The sequence below is a fragment of the Anser brachyrhynchus genome (assembly GCF_964034855.1).
Source record: "Anser brachyrhynchus genome assembly, chromosome: 8".
Classification (NCBI taxonomy): domain Eukaryota; kingdom Metazoa; phylum Chordata; class Aves; order Anseriformes; family Anatidae; genus Anser; species Anser brachyrhynchus.
The window spans coordinates 10344557-10365112 of NC_137702.1; the positions used below are offsets into that span (position 1 = coordinate 10344557).

The following is a 20556-nucleotide window of genomic DNA, read 5'->3' on the forward strand; positions in this document are numbered from 1 at the left end:
CGAGATGCATGTTGGTGTTTCCTTAAATCTGAATCCCGCAGGACAAAGATCAAGCACATCTGAAACAGGCTCTTTGGATCAAGAATGCTGCTATATGAGAGACGTGTTACGCAGGCTTGGGGCTGTTTTACATGCCGTTCCCTGCTAGTTTGGAGCAGAGACATGGAATCACTCGTCAGCTACGTCACGGCATGCCACTGGCGATGCCACCACGGTGTGAACCTTGGCAACGGGAAGTGGACGAATCCTGCCATAAATATTTAAACACCGCGCAAATCCTCTTTGTTTGCTCTTATATGTTTATCCAGCTCCCTGGTGTAATTGGGTAGCCCATTATCCGCCTGTCTGCGTGGCGTGTGTGGGAACCTGATATTACAACCCCCCGTATGAATCTTTGATACGAGAGCAAAATAAATGTACAAGTAAACGTGGGTTTTGTTTGGAGTGGCGGGAGCTGCATCGCTAATTCGGCTGCGGTCAGAACCCAAACGTGGGAAGCGCTCAGCGTGGTGTGTGGGAGGAGGAGGTTTTATTTAGCTGCACGCCGCTTTCCCCGCTGCCTGCGCTTTCTGTTGCTGATGCTTACGTGCGAGCAGCCAGCGTTGGGGCAGCCCTGGGAACCCCGCGAAAACGCAGCCGCTTCCTGCACCTCGCTTCTTCCTCTGCTTTGAGCTATCCGAGCGGCCTCGGTGAGGGACCGAGGATGGGCTGAGCTTCGGGATGGGTCACCGGGTATCCGTGCCCTCCTGGTCCCTACAGAGGCAGCCAGATGACACTACAGAGGCAGCTGAGGCAACCTGGCTGATCTGGAAAGCCACAGCTGGGAGGAGCGGGCTGCTTGGAGGGGGATATTAGAAGTGCAAGCGTCTCGGAAGCCTCGGTGATGGGTGCGGGATAAGCGCTGGTGGCAGACAGATTAGTCATCGGTTCCTGATACGGGATAATCGCTGGCTTGTCTGCTCTTTATCTGCGAGGGGGAGTGGAGATAAGGACGGACGTGGGGGAGAGAAGGAAAAGGCACGGAAAACTGAAACACGCTGCAGGCGGGGTGAACAGTCCCTGTTGTGCTGGTCTGTGATGGGAAGGAGCACGACTGGGTCGCGTGCGGTGCTGGTTCCCTTCTTCCCAACACGGGGCCGTGGGTGAAAGCCCCTGCGCTCAGCCAGGGGCTGTGGTCTCCTTTCTGCTGCTTCAGATCTTGTCCTAATTATGTTGTTCTGTCAACTATAAATTATTTGCAGAGGGAGCAGCAGCATCCTCTCCCTTCAGCGCGGTGCGGGCAGTGCCTGGGGCTTGCTGGAACAGCTCCTGGGCAACAATTATTAGCGGAAATTAAGGGAATTTTGTAAAGGACATTAAATACAAATAGCTGGATCTTATCAGGTCAGGAGCATTCTCAGGCTTTGCCGGAGGAGCAAAACCCATCGGGTTGATGTCCTCCCATTTAGAAGCCAAGGAGAGAGAGTCGCCTTGCTGAGCAGACAGCCTGGAGCTGCCTTTCCATGAATCGGCTCCCGGTCAGCGCTGGGGCGTGCTTGGCACCCCACGTGGGAGCAGGGAGCGGTGGAAGCGGAGATGTCCGCTCCCTGGCCAGAGCCCAGTCAAGTGGGGAAGACATCATTAAGAATTAATTGGAAATACGGCTACAGCTTCCCCTGGCTGTCCATGCAGCCCTCTGCTCTTCCCGTGCTGACTCCCTTCCTTGCTCAGGGAGAAGACGATGGGAGAAGATGGCTAAAGTTGAGCCGAGCATCTTCTAGCCACAGTGCTCCTACGGAGCCCCCACTGGGAAATCTGAACGTTTTTTTGGGGGGGGAGAAAGTTGTGTTTTATTTTATTTTATTTTAGTTTGGTTGTTGCAAACTGGCTGTGGTGCTACAAACCCTGTTGTCTCTTTTTCCTCCCTCCTTGTCCCCCAGGTGCTCCCGACCCCACTGCTGGAGCCAGCATCGATGACGAGAACTGCTGGCACCTGGACGAGGAGCAGGTCCGAGAGCAGGTGAAGCTGTTCCTATCTCAGGGAGGGTACTACGGCTCGGGGAAGCAGCTCAACTCCATGTTTGCCAAGGTGAGGAGGAGCTGGCTGCTGTCTTTTTCGCTGCGCTCCGCTCGACGTGTCACGTAGCCGGCGGCTCGCTGCCTGCCCTGGCACGGCGCCCATCACAGCTGGGAATCTCTGCTCTAGTGCCTTCTCGCCCGGTCGCTGAGCTGGCGGTTGTAATCCAGGCTTTGGGTCAGCCTTGGGTTGTCCCACCCTCTCTCCAAGCAGGTCCCTGCCTCCCAGGCAGTGTTTCCTGCATGAATTGGGGCTTTTCTCCCATCTCCCCATTGGCACTGTGGAGGGAAATCCAACCTGGCCACCTGCAGACCCTACCGAGACGGTGGAGAGGTGGCACCAGCCTATGGGCTCTTCTCTTTCTTTGCATTAGGACCTTGTTTTTGGGTTCCTGATTGCTTGGTGCTCTTTGCTCAGCTGGACTCAAACCAGCCAGGTCACAGCATCATAACGTGTAGCCTGGACACCCAGGCTGTGAGGGAGCTGGGGCTTGGCATCCAGCTCTTAAACACCTCCAGGAGGCCATGGTTTGGCTCCCAAAAACCTCGTCTCTGTCCTTCCCAGGTCCGGGAGATGCTGCGCATGAGGGACTCCAACGGGGCCAGGATGCTGACGCTGATAACGGAGCAGTTCATGGCCGACCCTCGGCTCTCCCTCTGGAGGCAGCAGGGAACAGGCATAACGGAGAAGTGCCGGCAGCTCTGGGATGAGCTGGGTAAGGGTCACCATCAGCAGCAGCGGGGTGGCCTGGGCTGCTGGGACTTCAGACCTCATCCCGTGGGCTTTTGGGGCTCTACCAGAGCTCACCCTGCATCCTCAGCCAGGCTGTGGGCAGAGACCCTGGCAGGTGCCAGAAGTTTGCTCTGTCCCCTGCTGGGCAAGTCCTGGTGGGATGGCTGGATCAGGCCCAAAGTGCACGTTTCAACACCGTAAACAAACCAGCCCTTCTCCTGCAAAGGAGCCAGGGGTGATGGGTGTGCAGTGGGGCTTGTCCCCTGCGGGCCTGGTGAAGTGTCTGCTGCGGTAAGTCATGGAAGAAGCCCCTCGTGTTTCTGTGCCTCAGAGGGAGGAAGGGATGAGGCCTTCGTTTGGTCTGTCTGCCTGGTGCTCAAGTTTTCTGGGGGACTGTATTCTGGGGGAATGAGGCTTCTGTCTGTCCAGCACCTGTTTGGTGTGCTGCCCCAAAGCCTTAGGGAGGACAGAGGGGCTTGGTGAGGACATCCTGGGGGCTGGATGTAGCCCAGATGTGGAGGTGCCATTCCTGGAGGAACCACGATCCCAAGGGGGAGAGGCAGATTCTTAAGACTTGTCCCATCTAACAGGTTTCTGCCTGCGCTGGTGCAGGTTTCTAGGGTGAGAGGTGAAGGATGGGCAACGCAGAGCCTGGCTTTAATAGAAATGCAACTCTGGGTAATTCTAGGTAAGCACCTTAGGAACCAGCTCAGCTGGCTGACACCATAATATCATTAGAATAAAGCATTTAGATGACGTGAGCCAGCGGGGCTGGTTGTGTGGTAGTTTACCCAGCCCTCCTGGGCTCTGCTGGACATCTGGGATCGTGGGTGAATAGTTTGGCTTGTGCCGTGGTTTCACCATGAGCCTGAGCTGTTCTGCAGCCTGGTAACAGGAGATGCTGTGGAAAGGCAGGGGCTCATGGGCTGGGACCAAAGCGATGTTGTAGAGCTAGAAGAAGGATGAAGTTGGGTGGTCCAAGGTCTGGAGCCCCGTCTGTATGGGGAACAGCTATGCAGGTGCACGCATTTTTGTTTGGAGGAGAGACTTGGGGAAGGTGTAATACACTTGTAAAATCAGGAATGGCTCATGAAGTTGCCAGGAGGTGAGCACAGGGCAAAATAAAGGTGTTTTTACCGAACTGCACTGTGAACTCCCTGCCACGGGACCCTCTGAGGCTGAAAGCTTAGAAGAGGATGAAAATCACTTAGAAAGAGGGGGGAGAAACGGGCTGCTGAGCACAGGTGCCACTTCTCTTTCAAGAAGTCCTTGAATCACAGATTGTGGGAGGGTGGACGGCTTTCCCGGTGAAGTATCTCTCCACATTTGCCCTGCTCTTACAGTTTCCCTTAAGTGCCTGTCCCCACCATGGGAGGCGGGATACCAGGTAGGAGGATCTGCGGTCCCAGCCACTGGAGCAGGTCTCTGGGCAGGAATTTGTGAAGTTGGCCAATTAATTCTCCATGCCATCAGCATCTGGAGCAGCAGCGCGGTCAATGACTGGCTTTCTGACCACCTGGAGAACCCCCTCCATGAAATCACACCGCCCTAAGTGGTCTTGTCTGCAGAATACTCAATAACCGGCAGTCGGCTGCCAGGCTGCTTTCAAAACGTCCTCGACACGGTCTGTCTGCGCAGTGGGCTGGGGGCAGAAGCCCCCCCACGGAGTCTTCTCAGGGCAGCATTGCAGCAACGGGCAGGAACTCGGCCGGGAGCGCAGCCCAGGTGCCAAACAAATGCAGACGCAGCCGTGAGCACGGCCAGGCAGGACAGGATGCCTCGCTCCCGCCGGCGGTTCCCTGGATGGAAATAAGCACGCAGGCTCTGCAGAGCCGATCCGTGCTCGCCTGCCAAAAAGATATTTCCAGGATTTGGAATGGTTGGATGTGCAAGAATCCCGGAGAGGTGGCCAAATCCACCACGCCAGAATTTCCACATGGAAGAAAGCAAACACATCTGCGAAATGTGGATGGATGGGTGTCTAGGCAGGCCTGGATGCAGCAGTTTGCCCAGAACTACAGATGATTTGGTCTGCCTTCAAACCAGATATCTAAGCCCAGAGCCCTCCCTCTCTTCCAGCACACACGAAGGGTAAATGGTCAGGTTTGGGTCCTGGCCTAACCTTGCACGGACCGGGTCGGTACACTTAATTTTTTGATCAGCAAAGCAGGAGGAAGCAACAGCACGTCCCCGTCAGCAGATGGCAAGGTGGCCAGGGAACATCAGGGCCATGATGAGACAGGATTGGTGTGACAGCAGGTGAGACGTGGTGCTGGCCAGCACACGTCAGAGGGAGCAGCTCGCCCAGCATCACACCTGGGGAGAAGTGGGCATCTCTATTTTGGGGGTGCCAAAGCTGCCCTGCACCAGCACTGCTGAGCATTGCCAAATGGAGAGGGGCAGGAGGGGAAAGAGCCCCCCTGCCAGCTGCTGCAGCCAGCCCCAGACCTTATTTTGGGCAAGCGTTTAATAATTAATCGTCGATTTTAACAAAGACTGCATCACCGACTTGCGTGGGATTGGAAGATCAGCCTTAAAGAAGATTGTGGATTTATACTGGGTAAAATGTAAAGGATTTTGCGGGATTTCGGAGTTAAAAAAAAAAAAAAAAGGCATCATTTGCATGTGTGTGTCTGCTGCCAACTGAACATCTATTGCCCCGTCTGCTGGGGAGCCGAGGGAAAGACCTGCTGGGTAGGGAGCTGCGTGGCGTGGGAGTATTTGCCCCGGCGCATTAGTACTTACGATTAAAGCCTAATTACAAAAAATAGACGAAAAACCAGCTGAAGTGCAGCCTGACCTTAATCTGCCTGGAGACGGGTTTATTTATCTCGGCCACTTGTTTACAGTGGGGAATTTCAGCAGATTAAGCTGGGGAGCGACCCTGTGGGAAACGGGAGAATTTCTTTGATGGTTTGGAAACTTCAGCGCAGGATCTGAGTGCCTGCCCTCCCTGGGGCCGGAGCTGGGGACGCCGGGGTGGGAAGGCTCTTGTGACCCCCCCGCTCTCCACTCGGCCCTGTAATCAAAAAGCATTTTTGTTCAGAGGCTTAGCTTAATCGTGATCTGCCGTTTTGTTCCCCACTTAACCTTCTGCTGTCGGAAAGTTCAGATGAAGGTTTCTGCAGCGTGTGAGCAGACACAAAGTCTGACCCAGCGCAGCGTATCGGCGCGGGACAGGGGTCAGTCGTGTTGTCAGCTGATGTCACTTGGCCAAAGGACTCAGAAAACCTAACTTTTCCCTTTCCCAGACAACTGTTCACATCTAGACAGATGTGAACCCCGCTCCCCTCCTTGTCCCCACCTCCCCACCCCATCTTCCCTGCTACGGGGGAACCCAGGGGCAAGGTATTTTGGCAGTCAAAGGGCGCCTCTGAGGGTTCCCAAAAATAGCCTGCGAAGTCATGAGGATCCCTAGGATCACATCTTGCTGGAGCTGCGGGAGCCAAAAATCCAGCGGGCTCATCACGTTCTTGGCCACGGCGGAGCGGGGGCACCGAGCCTCGTCACCGGCGCTCGGCTGGGCCGCGCTGCGTGCGCCCGTGGCCGCCCCGGGCTGAAAACTGAGCCCGAGGAATCCCCGGCGGTGATTTAAGGCTGCAGCCTGCGGCACGGGCAGGGGGAGGCAGGCAGTGCCGTGCTCTCCGCCATCAGAGCTGAAAGACAAAATCGGCTGAGATTTTTTTGGGTGAAACTTGTTAATGAGTTTGTGGGCGTTTGGGGGCCCGGGGGTGATGGGGGAGGAAAGAGGTGGAGTTGTTGTCACATCTCTCTGTGTTCCCTGCTCTTGCTGCCCAGGGTGCTGGTGTTAGCCAAAAGATAATGTCTTTTTTTCCATGTGCAACTAACAGCTGCCCTTCAGCCCTGATGCTTCGGCCCCACGCGCGGCGTAATGTACAGGCCTTCAGCTGCTGCCAGCTCCTTCCCTGCATCCCAGCTTGTGGCTCTGCTGGCAGGAGGCCTCCGAGATGCTGCTCAATTGCCTGCACGCCCCAAAAACACCACCAAAGCTCTGCTTTGAGGAGAGGGAAGGGCAGGGCAATGCCTGGGAGTCACAGCTGAGCCCGGAGGTGCCATGGTGGTCCTGGAACTGAGGGGCACCTCTGCCCGCGGGATGCGCAGGGCGTGCGTCTGGGAGGGCTCTCGCTGCGAGACATCAAGCCAAGCTCCAGGTTCCTCTGCTGCGGTCTGGGGGCTACTGGGGATTAAAAAAAAGAAGAGGAGGATAAAAAAAAAAAAAGGAAGAAAATACACTAAATCTCCTTTTTAAATAGTTGAATGCAAATGGCCTGAAGAACAATGGCAGATGAAATAGCATTCTGAGCAGGCTTTAAAGCGCTGGGAACGTGGGTAGGATCGAAATCAGGTTAGTCTTTAGAGATACAGACTCTGCAGCTTGCCAGGATGTTTTTAAGCATGCTTTGATGTGTAGTTCAAACACTAGATTTGTCCTGGCAGACAGAAGCACTCGCAAATTCATATACAGCCGGTCTCTTCTTCCCTCCTCCCCACTGTCCCCCATCTCATGAGATTATAATTTAGCTTCATTACAGAGGAGTTTTACTTTTATTTAAAAGCTGTCTAAATCCCCCTCCTGGGTCCGTGCATTATGCTGAAATGAGTTTACGGATGCCGATGAAAATGTTGCAGGCTTTCATGACGAGCGTGGCAGTGGAAAGGCAGAGTCTGGGTGGTGCCGGAGAGCTCTGCCGCACGGGTCTGGCTTGGCACGTCCTTTATCTCTCGGCTTTGTTTAGGGGCGCTGTGGGTGTGCGTTGTGCTGAACCCACACTGCAAGCTGGAGGAGAAATCCTGCTGGCTCCGGCAGCTGCGGAAGTGGGGCGAGATGGATGTGTGTCCCCTGGAGGACGGCAATTACGGCAATGAGCTTCCCAACATCACCAACGCGCTCACACAGAGCTCCAGCCACAGCCAAGGTGAGTGCAAGGCTGGGGGAAAGGGACTCCAGCCCGTGGCCACAGGCTGCTGTGAAAGTCCACAAAAAAAAGCACGTTTCCATAAACGACACGTTCTTTGGTTCGAGGGGATTTGGGTTGTGTTTTCAGAAGTTTGCTTTCTGTGGGGTTCTGGGTTGTTCTGCCGAAAAGCTGATCCCCGTGGTGTCCGGGCGCAGCAGGCAGAAAGGCAGCTCGTGCTCAGCACCTCGGTCATGCAGATGAAAATCAGCACCTCGCTGGGTCCTGGCACGGGGCTGCAGCGGACGCTGAGCCCTGGCTCCGAGCTGCTCCCGCTGACGTCAATGGGAAGCTTACCCGGGGCTGCGCAGGGAGCTGAGCTACACCGTGCTGAGCGCTTTTAAAGATCCCCCTCAAAACAAAACCCTGCAGGGCGAGCCCCGAGCGCGTCATGGAGCTTTGGGGAGCCCCAGGGCCACCAGCCGGGACCCCCGTTCTGATGCGGAGCAGGCTTGGGGGAACACAGGTGGCCCCCGGTGCTGCTGGCTGTGAGGGTGTCAGCACCCAGTGAGTTGGTTTCCCGTGTTTTTCTGCTCTCATCCCGCGGGTGATGTCTCTGGGAGATGGAGAAAACCAAAACGGTTCTGTTTACGGACACTGATGTCTGAAAATGTTTGGTTATGTGCTGCAGCTGCGGTGAAGTTACGTGCGTTTTGAGCGTAAAAATCACTTCCAAAGGCCCCTTTCAAGCCATTTGGCCTTGGGGAAATTCAGACCTATGTGAACAGGCATGCAGAAGTTTTATAGAAAACCGATGCTGCCTGGGTTGGTGCGGAGCTGAGCCCTGAAGCCTTTGCTGAGGTGTGAAGGTAGGGAGTCGGCGGTGGAGCAGAGCCCTTTCCCTGGCTCCCGAGTCTCACCTGCAGGTCTTGGGTGCAGACTGCAGCAGAGAAGTCACAAGCCAGGGCTGTTAAATGCAGTTCAGGTGCAGAGATACACAGCACAGCTTAGCTGTGAGGTTATTCTTTAATGCTAAAATGAAAAAAAGAAGCGTTTTTTGCTTTGCAAAAGCCTTTACGTTTAAACACTTTCCCCCTTTCCTTTTGCCCGAGATAGCTATTAATCGAAACCCACTGCTCTTGCAGTGCCTCCGTCTGCTGCACCCTAACTGGCCCTTGGTGCATTGCGTGCAGCCAGAGCTGCCGTGGAGCGAACTTCACCGTGCTGGTGCCGCCGGCCGCTTGCTGCGCCGCCCCGTCCCGTCCCACGTGCGCATCGCCCGTCGGGAGCGGCTTGGTTTACACCTGGCCCTGCTCCAGGTCCCTCGTGGCCGGGACTCCCTGGTGCTCCCGGCCCCGCTGGGGACTCGCTCGGTATTCGGGGCAGGTCACGTTGTCAGACGCACGCGGGATGTTTCCGAAGCGCCTCGCTCCGCCTGTGCCGAGGGCATCCCGGCTCGCCGAGCACCCCGAGCAGGCAGAAAGCAGAGCCCGGAGGTGTCCTAGGGCTGCTGTTTGTGGATATGCAAACACTGCTGCAAATTCTTGCCAGCCTCCTTTGTTAGCGAGGGATAACAACAGCTGATTCCCCCAGATCCTTCCCGTGAAGGTAAACCTGCTGGCGGGCGAGGGCTTGGTTCCGTACGTGCGAACACCTGTTTAATTTCTAGCCACCTCGGGGTGCCTGCAGCGTTTGGGCTAATTGCTTGTTGCCATCATTTCCAGAGCGTGTTTACCCAGCCTGGCGGCTCAGCCCTGAGCAGAGCCCTTTGTTTTCCCCTCCCGAACGCGTTGAGCTCAGCCGGTTTGCAGAACGCAGGACCAGCGTTGCGCCGCGTTCGGGGCTCTCCCTGTTTTGCAACCTGCTTTTTGCCCTCCTGCTTCCAGCGTGGCCGGGGCGATAGCAGGGGGGCTGCAGACAGCCCTTCTCCTCCCGACGCTGCCTGCCTGTTCTGTCCGGGCTGAAATTCTCCTCCTGCCCCGCGGGTCCCAGATGGGAAGCAGGCAGTTACCTGCTGCCCAGCAGCGCTGTCACACAAAACGAAAGCCTCTCGGAAATTTCAGCCTGGATGAGCCAGAGCAGGCAGTCCCTAGATTCACCAGAGAGCAATAAGCAGCAGCCAGATTTGTTGCAAGGATCAGCCCGGTTGTGTGGGCAAACGCCCCGTGTAGGGAGGGAGAAGGACCATGCGGATGGGCACAAGTCTAGCAAGCAGGCTGTTCTGGTTTTTTCTGCCGTTAATACACCGCGAGCCTCATTAATGCATTAATACATAACGAGCCGTGTTGTTTTGGGTTGCACGCTAGCATTCGATACCTTTGAAAATGTCACTTAAGTTGCAGAGCAGCTGTGAGCACAGACAGTTGCTGCTGCAAAGCAGTGGGGTTTAAGATGGTGCCCCCCCCTCCCTCCCCAGCCCTCCTGCTGCCCTGTGGTGTTTGCTGGGGAGGCAGCAGCTCCCCTGCATTACCCGGAGGATAATGAGATGCTCTCAGGCTTCCCTTCGTGACTTCCAGCTGTCAAACTGCGGGGCGATCCTGGGGCTGAGGTTGCAGATGGCTCACGCGGGAGCTGCTCGGGGGCTCTGACAGTTTTTTCTCTTCGCAGACTCGCTGGCCAGGCCCCGCCGAACCGTGTTCACCCGGGCCATCGAGGGCTGTGACCTGCACTGGCAGGACAGCCACTTGCAGCGCATCATTAGCAGCGACTTCTACGTGTCCCCGTCCTACCAGCGGGAGGGCGAGAGCCTGCTCTTCAACTCCCAGGGGCAGCCCCTGTGGCTCGGTAAGGATCCAAAACAGCAGCCCTCGGCTGGCCGGGCTGGGTAGGGCTGCTCGTGGAGAACAGCCACCTGAGGCATCAAAGAAGCTTTGCTACCTCGCATCCTTTCAAGCTTCAACATCCTAACGTGAAAAAAACTCCACATCCTAAACTGCAAACCCTCAACAACCGTGTGTCCCAGGAGGAGAGGGGGTGAGACAGGGCTTGGGGGGTTCCTGGTGGCTCAGGCTGACCTCAAAATGCGTTTGTCAGGTTGGCACTGAGCAAGCCCCCTGCTGCTGGGAGCGTGGATGCCTCATCCCCACAGCAAGGAGGTGAATATACAGATACTGAAGGTCAGAGCCTGACCTGTGCTGTCTTAGATGAAGCAGGAGAGGACATTTCTCCTCTGGGAAGGATTTTCCATAGCAGCAGGTCTTCTCCCCGAGCAGCTGCAGGTGGTGGTGTGGGGCTGGTGCTCCCAGGACTCAGGCGATCTAGCAGGGACACGATGGCCCAAGCTCCCCTTCCCCTGGTATAACCTGGGCTCCAGTGAGCCCTTGGGCCAAGCTGGTTTGTGCCCGTTGTTTTTCTGGTGCGGTTGCCTTGATTTTGGATTTTGCGCTTTTGCTTTCTTGGCACCCCTTCAGGGACCCTGTGCTGGGAGAGGAGTGTGATTTGTCAGCAGCTCGCAGCAGCGAGAAGCTGAATATTTCATCCACTTAGCAAATGAATAGAGGGAGCAACAAGAAGCTCTTTTGTAGATGTGTTTGTTCTTAAACCTTCCTCCTGTTCCTTTCTGGTGACCTCTGGGACATGGAAACCCCATTTGTGGAGGTGGCTGTCTGCATTTCCAGAGCTCTCTGATCTCTTCCAGGAATAGAACAATCCCTCTGCTCGAACTTTAGATCTTCTGTGTTTGCCTGTATTTTCTTTTCCCCCCTTGGTAGGACATTTTGCAAGAAAATGGGATTTTCGCTGCTTGTTATGCAGCATGGCATGTCATCTGCTCCCGCTAATTTCTCACTCAGTCATAATCCTCTCCACAGTTGCTTGTGATTTCAGGTGAGCAATGAGCAGCAGGAGCAGATGAATTTCTAAGCAACTGTGAGTCTTGCGGGGGGTTCACGCAACTGTTCCTAATAATAAAACACCAGGCAGGAGAGCGGCAGAAGAGACGGGGTCTCTGCAGAGCGCGCTCCATGCAGTCATCAAGGAGGCAGTTCATATGTCAGCCGAAATCTGCCAGTGTCCCCAGCGCGGAGCTGAGTGCTCGCTGCCTCCTCCCATGTGTCTCCTGCGTAGTGAGAGCAGAGAGAATTGTTTCAGGAGACGGTAAGAAACGTTTGGGTGAGCAGCAATGAAAGAAATCACCCTAAAACGTGCAGGCTTTAGGAGAAACGACGGGCAGTGTTGTATTCGGAGCTGTCATACTGCAGCAGTGGCGCATTGGAAACACTTCTACTCGATAGGGTTGGTGGAAGTCAGGATTTAGGAACTGAAACGGCTGCTGCAGGCTGGACGTGGTGACAGTGCCATTAGTATTCCCCGTAGGCAGCCCTGCCAGGAGCAAGGAGAAAGGCAGGACTTCAACGCAGTGAGCAGGCGTTGAGCTGGGGAGTGGGGAAGATGAGTAGAGGATGCCCTGAAGCCTGCCGCTGCCAGGTTCTTTCCCCACCTCAATAACACCCCCGAGTGTCTGTGCTCAGCCACCCCACGTGCGTGACCTTGCCTTGCAGAGCACGTCCCGACAGCCTGCGCTCGGGTGGACGCCCTGCGCTCCCACGGCTACCCCCGGGAAGCTCTCCGGCTAACTGTTGCCATCATCAACACCCTGCGACTGCAGCAGCAAAGGCAGCTGGAAATATATAAGCATCAGAAGAAAGGTAAGGAGCAGAGGTGCTGGAGAAGGGTCCCACCGGGTCTGGCTGGGGTGTCCCAGTGGCGGAGGAGATTTTCTCACAGAGCACTGCTGCCCCATCCAGGGCAAATGAGCCATCCCATTACGGACTCATCCCAAATGAGTCTGTAAGCTGCAGGTCTGGCTTTATGGACGTCCGTGTGTCCTCCTGGAACTGAGGATGAGCTGCTGCACCTCATACAGCCTTAAGGACACCTTTTTGTGTTGGGTGCCTGCTCCCCCTGTTGTCTGTGGCAGCCTGTGTTATGCCTGCTCTGAACTTCGTGGACCTTGCAAACTTCCCATGGCCTCTGTTCCCTGGAGGTCGGGGTGTCGCAAGCCCCTGGGATAAGAACAGGCCTTTGGTCTTGGAGTCCTCTCTGGGTGCAGAACTCATCTTTAAATTCCTCACTTTTAATTTCTTTTTTCCCCCTTAATTTGCAGAGCTGCTGCAGCGAGGAGCAACAACCATCACCAACCTGGAGGGCTGGGTCGGCCACCCTCTGAACCCCATCGGCTGCCTCTTTCTCACCCTGACCGAAGCTTGTAGATTAGAAGAGGAAAATTGCCTTGAAATCTCAGGTACCGGGTGCTCCCCTTGCTCTCTGCCAGCCAACTCCAGCTGAGCCAAGCCCAACTGGCAGCCCCTGGGTGCAGGGCTTGGCCTCAGCACTCCTGGGCTTCAAACCTCCCCTGTCTCCAGCCCTGGGGTTTGCAGCAGAGCAAGATAGCTGCAAACAGAGCCGGGCCAGGGAGTGCCAGCCCATGGGAAGGCTCTGGTGTCAGCTGTGGCCCTGTTGCACATGTCTCAGGTCTCCTTTGTCTCCTAGCTGAGAACAAGAAGGGGGGTGAAGCCCCATATCTCCCACAGGGAGCTTTTATCCATCATCCCTGGGTTACCAAAGGGAAGCACTGGGTCTTGCTTCTGAATTTGAGAGGTTTTCTCTCTGCTGCTGTTCTCCCACCTAGGGAGACTCCCCTAACCCTGCTGCGTCTCTCCCCCTTCTTCCAGACACCGGGGACTCCAAACCCCCAGTCTACCAACACGTGCCCGTCGCGACCGGCAGCCAAGACAGCGGCGAGTCCTACCTGTCCCTGGCCTTAGAGGTGGCCCTGATGGGCATGGGCCAGCAGAGAGTGATGCCCGAAGGCCTCTACGCCCAGGACAAGGTGTGCCGCAACGAGGAGCAGATCATCGCCCGGCTGCAGGACCTGGAGCTGGACCCGGTGCTGGTGCAGACCCTTCGGAAGCAGTGCATCCTGCTGCTGGAAGGTGGGGGCTTGGCGCGCGGCTCAGGCTCAGATTTGTTGACATCTCCCAGGGGTGCCCCTTCCAAGGTTTATGCCTGTCTGATCCAGTCCTGGCTTCTTCCTCTGCGCACATGGTGCTGGGTCTGCAGGCTGGCTGCTCCAACACAGAGCCCTGGTCTGGCAAAGCAAGGGTTTGCTGACCTCTCCAGGGTGAGACCGCCTTAAAGGCTTTATGGAGAAGGGTGCTAACCATATCACCTCCGTTTCTGAGGCATTCTGTACTTGAAAAGGTTTTTAAGAAAGGAATGAGCAGCCGTTTGCCCCGCCTAATGCACCAGGGAGCTGTTGAGCAGATGCTTAAAGCTTTGGGGTGGCACGAACCCCAGCCACAGATACCACGACGATGGCTGATGGGTTCTGCTCGCACCTAGGTGGTCCCTTCAGTGGCCTGGGAGAAGTGATCCACCGCGAGAGCGTCCCCATGCACACCTTTGCCAAATACCTGTTCTCTGCCCTGCTGCCCCACGACGCGGACCTGGCGTACAAGCTGGCTTTGCGGGCCATGAGGTTGGTGCATGTTTTGTTCTGTTCCTGCCCCCCCAGTTTGCCTCCCTGCTCTGCCCCGCTGGGAAGCCAGGATTTTTGCAACCCAAGAGCGAGGGCGGGTGCAGAGGCAGCTCAGGCTTGTCTCCCCTGGCGTGCTGTGCAGTGTGAGGAGACTCCCACTATCGTTTGGGTGATTCCTGGTGTTCGAGTCCTAGCTGTAGGGGCTTCTGTGGGCCTGGTGATGTCTGTGGGTCACCATCCAGCCTTGCAGTGCTGTTGCCCAGCCCCTCGCAGCAGCTCGCCTGAGGCTGGACCTCTGCCTGCCTGTCCTGGTGACAGCGTCCTCCTCCGGAGCAGGTCCCAGGCACGGTGCTCTCATCTGCCTCCTGCCTGCACAGCCTTGGGCACCCTGCAGCCCTCCCTGCCCACAGGGAAGGCCGTTACCCGCTGGGCAGGCCCCAGCACAGACGGAGGGATGATTTGCTCCGGGGCTCCAGGATGCGCCAGGGTAAATTCTGAAACCCCTGTGCCCTGGGACGAGCTGCTCAGGAGGACAGCCAGACCTGCGCTCCGGGGGGTGCCCCAAGCCTGTGAGCAGGGGAAGCAGAGAAGTCTGACGCTCTCCGTGTCCGGGGGGACGATTTCCATCCTGCACGCCCTGGCTGGGCATGGAGTCAGTGACACCAGCACTGACTCACGTCAGGATGTGGAGGTGTGGAAGGGCTGACGCAGTTTTGTCACCGTGGCGGGTGAAGCGAGGCTCCTGCTCCCTTTCCCTTGGCTTGCCGAGTGTTTCAGGCTTTGCAGTATCACCATACGGGCAGGTAACCAAAACCCGCTGCAGAGGCCCTGCAGAAATGTGCTGCTGCTTCTGATCACAGCCGGGCATTTTAAGAAGAACCAGATGATAAAGCCAGGAGTTCTGCCGGGTGCTTTGACATGAAAGGCGCGGAGAGGAAGGCGGGCTTTCTCTTTATTTTTTTTTTCCGAGGCTCGTGTTTTTCCTTACAAGTTTATAAATCACTTCACGGATCATTCCCCTCCTTTCAAGCAGGGCTGAGAGGTTGATCCCCGTGCCCATGTGCTGCGCACACAGCCCGCGAGCCCCCGCACGTGCGCAGCAGCAGGAGGTTTTCAAAGGCATCGTGGGGGGGCGGCCGCCTGGATGCAGCCCCCTCCTCACCCCACCGCTGCCTCAGGAGCGGGAACGAAGCCAGGGCCGGTCTGACGTTGCCTCCTCCCGTTTGCCCTTCAGGTTGCCCGTGCTGGAGACCACGGCACCGTCCGGCGACGTGAGCCACCCGCACCACCTGGTGTCGGTGGTCCCCAGCAGGTACCCGCGCTGGTTCACCCTGGGGCACCTGGAGTCGCAGCAGTGCGAGCTGGCCTCCACCATGCTCACGGCGGCCAAAGGTTGGTGCTGGCCACGCTGTGCCTCCAGGCATGGGGGAGATGGGGAGGTCGGGGGGAGACAGAGATATTCCCAAGGGCTGGGGAACACAAGCAGTGGGGAGCGATACTGCAGGAGTGGTGGGAAGGGGACCTAGGAGTGCTGGGATGGGGAACACCAACCAGCCCCTTCAGAAATGGGAACCCCTTCCTCGTGGTGCTCGGTCCTCTGGGATGTGCGTGATGAGATGTAGCTGCACTGAAAGGATTTTACTGGAGAAAACTGGGAGCTTCTGTTTCCCTTCCCTTAAGCATGGGGCTTCTTCAGCCTCAGCTGGACAGGAGGTCCCCAGGAGGTGTGGGCAGCCCTCTGGGGATATTGACCAGAGCTCCAGGACCCCCAGGCAGTGCCCCTGGGTGACACTGGGACCATGCCTGCCCTGTGGCAGGGAACATCCCCTGATCCACAAGATTTTCAGTAAACTTCCATTAGTCCAGATGCCAACCCCACCACTTTAGGGCAGCAAACCCGCCGGGACAGCAAACACCTGGTGCCCAGCGAGGGCTGGCAAGGCGAGTGACCCCCGCCTGGCCAGGAAGGTGGTGGCTGTGCCATCAGAGAGCTCCAGCCTCGCTGTCCTTGTAGCCTCCTTCACCTCTCTGCTTGTCCAGGGCTGCTGGTGCCATGCTCTCCCCTCGCAGGGACCTGATGGAGATTTGTTTCCTGGATGGAAGTGGCTTAGTTTTGTAGCCCCTCACGAGGATGAGAGTTTTATGCTGGGGTTGTAGGGCTGGTGGATTGCATCTGGTTCTCCCACCGTGCCTTTCCCTGGGTGTTCCCCTGCTGCAGCATGTCCCGATGCGATCCTGTGTCCTCGCAGCATTTCTCACCCACACCCCCGCTAGCCATTTTAGGGAGATTTAGATTTTGGTGGCGGTGCAAGCGGCTGCTGTGGGTGGCAGGCGATATATTTAGCTATTAGTCATCTGAGATGTCTGTGCGTGCCCAGGTGCAGCTCTAGGGTTTTCACATTGCTGCACGTTTTTTTTTTATTTTCTTTGCTCGAGGCTCATCTGCTCAGCTGGTGACTATGGGAGTAGAAACGTGAGCCTGGAGCAAGGCAGAGGGGCTGATGTGACATGGCAGCATCTGTTCTGTGCCCACGCCAAAGGTCCCTCTCCCCACCCTGTGTCCCACAGGGGCTGGTAGGAGGTGCCGATGTCCCCTGCAAGGCTCTGAGCTGGGGGGTGACAGGTTTGGGGGCTGAGTTGGTGTGGCTGCCCAGGGAGCAGGAAGGTGGTTTGCAGTGGAGCATCGCGGTGTTGCGGCCAGCGAGGGCACGAATGGACGGCATGTTCTGGGTGATAGAGCAGAGCTTGATGTTACCGAGCCCTTCCTGGGGCTCTGGAGGGCTGAGGGTGCTGCTGCTCAGGGCCTGGAGCTCCCTGCTGATGCACCAGAACATGTCTGGGATCACTCAGGTTGTTCATCCTCTGCGTGGGAGTATGGCCTCGGGCCAGTACGGATGCTGTGGCTCTGTTGCCTCCTAGGGCTCAAGTTGAAGGGATTAGAGCAGGTCCTGGAGGCCAGGGCTTGACTCTGTGGCCCGGGCTGCTCCTCGCTTCTCTGTCTCAGGTTCCTGCTGGTCTCACAGCGGAGTGCGTGGTGGGGAAGACACCCCATTTTGCTGTTGTACCTCAGGGCCTGATCAGCATCCCTTCATGTGCACGTCTAGAGGGGCTGGTTCACCACCTGGTGCAGGCAGGAGATGGGGCCGGGGGAAGGTTGGGGGGAGGATCAGCTGCCTGACCATCCTTGCCTGCGCCTAGGGGATATGCTGCGCCTGCGCACGGTGCTGGAGGCCATTCAGAAGAACATCCACTCCTCCTCCTTGATCTTCAAGCTGGCCCAGGACGCGTTCAAGATTGCCACACCAGCCGACAGCAACTCGGACACGACACTCCTCAACGTGGCGCTGGAGCTGGGGCTCCAGGTACGGGATAACGCGGGGGATGGCGGTGGCCCTTCTGCCCCCCTAATTGTGGGACCTGGTCTTCCACCAAGTAGGTGGTTGCCCCCCATGGCACATAGGACTCGCGTGAAAGGGGTAGATTCATCATCGTGTGGCCTTGAGTGGGTAAGCTCAGTCCCCAGGCCCCTGCAGTGGTTTGGAGGAGATTTTGGGTGAGGCAGCACCTGAGAACTTCATGGCGAGCTGATCGCAAACAGGGCCATGGGGAATTTGGGGGAGCCCTGTGGTGTTGGTGGTCTCAGTGGAGCCCCGTAGAACAGCTGGTCACCCCACGTTTGCCTTGCAGGTGATGCGCATGACCCTGTCCACCCTCAACTGGCGGCGGCGGGAGATGGTGAGGTGGCTGGTGACGTGCGCTACAGAAGTGGGTGAGTGCCTAGAGTGAAACCCTAGGCCTGGGTTTCAAGCTCTCCTGGCTCTTCCCTGACCCCTGTGTCTCTTGCAGGGGTGAGGGCCCTGGTGAGCATCCTGCAGAGCTGGTACTCGCTGTTCACCCCCACGGAAGCCACCAGCATCGTGGCGGCCACGGTGATGTCCCACAACACCATCCTGCGCCTGAGCCTGGACTACCCGCAGCGGGAGGAGCTGGCCAGCTGCGCCCGCACCCTGGCCCTGCAGTGCGCCATGAAGGACCCGCAGAACTGCGCCCTGTCCGCCCTCACCCTCTGCGAGAAGGACCACATCGCCTTCGAGACCGCCTACCAGATCGTCATCGACGCCGCCTCCACCGGCATGACCTACACCCAGCTCTTCACCATCGCCCGCTACATGGAGCACCGGGGCTACCCGCTGCGGGCCTTCAAGCTGGCCTCGCTGGCCATGACGCATCTCAACCTGGCCTACAACCAGGACACTCACCCGGCCATCAACGACGTGCTCTGGGCCTGCGCCTTGAGCCACTCTCTGGGCAAAAACGAGCTGGCAGCCATCATCCCGCTGGTGGTGAAGAGCGTGCACTGTGCCACGGTGCTGTCGGACATCCTCCGCCGCTGTACCATGACGGCCCCAGGCCTGGCCGGCATCCCCGGCCGCAGGAACTCGGGGAAGCTGATGTCCACCGACAAAGCACCCCTGCGGCAGCTGCTGGACGCCACGATAAGCGCGTACATCAACACCACCCACTCCCGGCTCACCCACATCAGCCCGCGGCACTACGGGGAGTTCATCGAGTTCCTCAGCAAGGCCAGGGAGACCTTCCTCCTGGCGCAGGACGGGCACATACAGTTCGCCCAGTTCATTGACAATCTCAAACAAATCTACAAAGGCAAGAAAAAACTGATGCTGCTGGTGCGGGAACGGTTTGGGTGAGCCCTGGCTGCCGCCACTCTCACGGCAGGGTCCAGCCGTGGCATGGGGACTCAGGAGAGAAGAAGGAAGGAGAGCGGAGAAGACCTTCCCCCCATCGGCAGAGGCTGCTCTGTTCTGTTCTTCTGTTTCTTTTTTATTTTCTTTCTTCTTTTTATTTTAATTTTATTTTCTTTCTCGGATTTAACCATTTCACACGCTGAGAGGATCCACAGATTCCTTGGGCACAAACCAAAAGGCAACCACGGGAAAAAGGATGGTTTGCTCAGCCCCTGCCCTCCCTTGCCAATACCAAAAGCTAACCTGGAAATCTAATACCTCTTTCCTGAAGGAAGTGGTCGCTGGAGGGATCCGAAGGTTGCAAAGTGCAAAAATCTTTAAAAATTATGTTGGGGGAAAAAACAAAGAAAGAGCAAGCAAAGAAACCCGCAACACTAGAACCTCATGCGTCACCAAAAGCGATGGCTTTGCAGAGCGCTTCTCCCGCCCGCCCGAGACATGCAAACTCCTCTATTTGTGAAGATACTTCAATAAAACAAGTTAAAGTAACTGTTCTCAGGGATTGCTTACTAAAAGTAACACAAAAAAAAGCATTTATGATACTGTAAATACTATAGTATATGTGTCAATTATTAAATTGTAAAGTTATAATTATTTATAATTCTGTCTTTTATTTGGGGGATACTTGAAATTGTCGTGGGCTGGGGCGATTATTTTTATTATTGCTATTATTATTATTATTATTATAACTATTATTTAAAGACAAAAAAAAAAAAAACAAACACAACCACAGACAAAAAGAGGAGGAGGCACACGAACATTCTCAGGTTTCCACGGCATTGTCGGCAGCGAGAAAAGGGTATGGGGGGAGGCAAACGTCCGCTCAACTCGGAGCCCCAGGACAGACAGACGGACGGATGGACGGACGGACGGATGGACAGAGGGAGGAGCAGCAGCCCAGCGCTTGAGGACAGCGAAGGAAGGGACTCGGCAGCGCTTTCTGGGACGCACGCGGACGCTGGCAGAGGACGGCGCAGGAGCGGCGTGGGCCCCTCGGATGTCGCCCGGTTTTTCGCCTTCTCCCCGCGGGCGCCCGTGTGAGTGTGCGAGGTGCGTGGGTGCGTGCGCGCCAAGGGGTGCCTTTCTGCTGGGAGGGAGCGGGGCCGGGGCAGCCACACGCTGCCGTGGGGTGTCTGAGCTTCCCTCTGCCATCCCACCCCGCGGGGAAGGCAGGGATGCTCGGCCCTGTCCCGGCTGCGCCAACCCGCAGCAGTCTTCGGCCCCTGGCCAGCGGCTCTTAGGTTTTGCTTCATTTTTTTCTGACGGGTCGGGAGGGCTGGGGGGGCCGGGGCCAGGCTGGACGGTGACTTGTAGTTAGAGAATGTGGGCTAGTTATCTGCTGTCTGGTTTGACTTTTATTTTTGGAAAGTGACTTTTGTCTGCGCTCCGGCCAGGAAACCAATTGTACTCGGTATCTGTCGCCACCGAAATAGCATTCTTCAACCAGTCTGTTTCTCTTTTTTTCTTTTTTCTTTTTTTTTTTTGTGTGCGTGCGTGTATGTGTGTGTGCGACCTCTTCATCTGATGTTTAATAATAAAAGGGATGAACGTTACTGCGTGTATCTGCTTTGTTTTTCTGAAGCTGGAGAGGGCTCCGGACAGCCCAGA

General features: G+C 56.6%; 1 protein-coding gene across 1 annotated transcript in view; it reads left to right on the plus strand.

The window, feature by feature from the left end:
• ZSWIM5 (zinc finger SWIM-type containing 5) overlaps positions 1–20497 on the plus strand; it is an 89582-nt gene extending 69085 nt beyond the window's left edge. The window contains 12 exon segments of the mRNA XM_080601388.1: positions 1920–2068; positions 2621–2771; positions 7546–7725; positions 10312–10488; positions 12204–12350; positions 12809–12946; positions 13377–13637; positions 14047–14182; positions 15417–15574; positions 17381–17544; positions 17870–17951; positions 18029–20497. Of these exon segments, the coding sequence (XP_080457514.1) occupies positions 1920–2068; positions 2621–2771; positions 7546–7725; positions 10312–10488; positions 12204–12350; positions 12809–12946; positions 13377–13637; positions 14047–14182; positions 15417–15574; positions 17381–17544; positions 17870–17951; positions 18029–18891 (2606 nt within the window). The 3' untranslated portion in view covers positions 18892–20497.
• The last annotated feature ends 59 nt before the right edge of the window (positions 20498–20556 follow it).